This window comes from Notolepis coatsorum, assembly GCF_963971535.1.
Source record: "Notolepis coatsorum genome assembly, contig: SCAFFOLD_2711, whole genome shotgun sequence".
NCBI lineage: Eukaryota > Metazoa > Chordata > Actinopteri > Aulopiformes > Paralepididae > Notolepis > Notolepis coatsorum.
The window spans coordinates 5,001-7,500 of record NW_028171772.1 but is presented as its reverse complement, the minus strand read 5'-3'; the positions used below and the strand labels follow the sequence as shown (position 1 = coordinate 7,500).

Genomic DNA, 2,500 nt, shown 5'->3' with positions numbered 1-2,500 from the left:
TGAGAACACAGAGAAGAGGGGGAGGGAGGGAGGGAGGGAGGGAGGGAGGGAGGAAGGGAGGGAGGGAGGGAGGGAGGGAGGGAGGGAGGGAGGAAGGGATGAGGGAGGGAGGGAGGGAGGGAGGGAGGGAGGGAGGGAGGGAGGGAGGAAGGGAGGGAGGGAGGGAGGGAGGGAGGGAGGGAGGGAGGGAGGGAGGGAGGGAGGGAGGGAGGGGAGGAAGGGAGGGAGGGAGGAAGGGATGGAGGGAGGGAGGGAGGGAGGGAGGGAGGGAGGGAGGGAGGGAGGGAGGGAGGGAGGGAGGGAGGGAGGAAGGGATGAGGGAGGGAGGGAGGGAGGGAGGGAGGGAGGAAGGAAGGGAGGGAGGGAGGGAGGGAGGGAGGGAGGGAGGGAGGGAGGGAGGGAGGGAGGGAGGGAGGGAGGGAGGGAGGGAGGGAGGGAGGGAGGGAGGAAGGGATGAGGGAGGGAGGAAGGGAGGGAGGGAGGGAGGGAGGGAGGGAGGGAGGGAGGGAGGGAGGGAGGAAGGGAGGAAGGGATGAGGGGAGGAAGGGAGGAAGGGATGAAGGGGGGAAGGGAGGAAGAGATGAGGGGAGGAAGGGAGGAAGGGATGAAGGGGGGAAGGGAGGAAGAGATGAGGGGAGGAAGGGATGAGGGGAGGAAGGGATGAGGGGAGGAAGGGATGAGGGGAGGAAGGGAGGAAGGGAGGAAGGGAGGAAGGGAGGAAGGGATGAAGGGATGAGAGGAGGAAGGGAGGAAGGGAGGAAGGGAGGAAGGGATGAGGGGAGGAAGGGATGAAGGGATGAGGGGAGGAAGGGATGAGGGGAGGAAGGGAGGGAGGGATGAAGGGAGGAATGGAGGAAGGGAGGAAGGGATGAGGGGAGGAAGGGAGGAAGGGAGGAAGGGATGAAGGGAGGAAGGGAGGAAGGGAGGAAGGGATGAAGGGATGAAGGGAGGAATGGAGGAAGGGAGGAAGGGATGAGGGGAGGAAGGGATGAGGGAGGAAGGGAGGAAGGGATGAAGGGAGGAATGGAGGAAGGGAGGAAGGGATGAGGGGAGGAAGGGATGAGGGAGGAAGGGAGGAAGGGATGAAGGGAGGAAGGGATGAGGGAGGAAGGGAGGAAGGGATGAAGGGAGGAATGGAGGAAGGGAGGAAGGGATGAGGGGAGGAAGGGATGAGGGATAAAGGGATATTAATGTGTGTGTGTGTGTGTGTGTGTGTGTGTGTGTGTGTGTGTGTGTGTGTGTGTGTGTGTGTGTGTGTGTGTGTGTGTGTGTGTGTGTGTGTGTGTGTGTGTGTGTGTGTGTGTGTGTGTGTGTGTGTACCTCTGCTCAGTGCTGAGTCCAGCCAGCATCTGTGAGAACACCAGGAAGTTAGTCTCCCCCTCCATCTTCTGGCAGACCTTCCACTTCTCCAGCATCATGGTCTGAGGAGAGAGGGAGAGTTAGAGAGAGAGAGAGAGGAGAGAGGGAGAGTTAGAGAGAGAGAGAGAGGAGAGAGGGAGAGTTAGACCTTCCACTTCTCCAGCATCATGGTCTGAGGAGAGATGTTCACAAACCTTCACGTCTGTTTGTAATGAACACGGATTCTCTCATCTTACCATCAGTGACCTTCATGCCCATGTGTGTGTAGGCTACCATCTCCGTGAAGGCCTCTCCGGGGACATCTGTGGAACGTGGCATGAACTGCCAATGCCCGTGGCCACCATCTCATGTCGGCACAACAACAACAACAACGCCAACGTCAACACTGGACTGAGCTTAAACTGCAAGGGAAGCTCGCCCGTCTCCCTGCCGCTGACCACTCTGTCTCCCTGCCTGCTGACCACTCTGTCTGTCTCCCTGCCGCTGACCACTCTGTCTCCCTGCCCGCTGACCACTCCGTCTCCCTGCCGCTGACCACTCTGTCTGTCTCCCTGCCGCTGACCACTCTGTCTCCCTGCCCGCTGACCACTCCGTCTCCCTGCCGCTGACCACTCTGTCTCCCTGCCGCTGACCACTCTGTCTCCCTGCTGCTGACCACTCTGTCTCCCTGCCTGCTGACCACTCTGTCTCCCTGCCGCTGACCACTCTGTCTCCCTGACCACTCTGTCTCCCTGCCTCTGACCACTCTGTCTCCCTGACCACTCTGTCTCCCTGCCCCTGACCACTCTGTCTCCCTGCTGCTGACCACTCTGTCTCCCTGCCGCTGACCACTGTGTCTCCCTGCCGCTGACCACTCTGTCTCCCTGACCACTCTGTCTCCCTGCCCGCTGACCACTCTGTCTCCCTGCTGCTGACCACTCTGTCTCCCTGCCTGCTGACCACTCTGTCTCCCTGCCGCTGACCACTCTGTCTCCCTGACCACTCTGTCTCCCTGCCTCTGACCACTCTGTCTCCCTGACCACTCTGTCTCCCTGCCCCTGACCACTCTGTCTCCCTGCTGCTGACCACTCTGTCTCCCTGCCGCTGACCACTGTGTCTCCCTGCCGCTGACCACTCTGTCTCCCTGACCACTCTGTCTCCC

At 61.2% G+C, this 2,500-nt stretch overlaps 1 protein-coding gene across 1 annotated transcript in view; it reads right to left on the bottom strand.

The window, feature by feature from the left end:
• Nucleotides 1-2,500, bottom strand: part of LOC311248185 (unconventional myosin-XVIIIb-like) — a gene marked incomplete at both ends in the record, with an annotated part of 18,524 nt that overhangs the window by 13,852 nt on the left and 2,172 nt on the right. Inside the window, one exon of the mRNA XM_084339115.1 lies at nucleotides 1,321-1,421. Within this exon, the coding sequence (XP_084195241.1) occupies nucleotides 1,321-1,421 (101 nt within the window). The remainder of the gene's footprint in view (nucleotides 1-1,320; nucleotides 1,422-2,500) is intronic.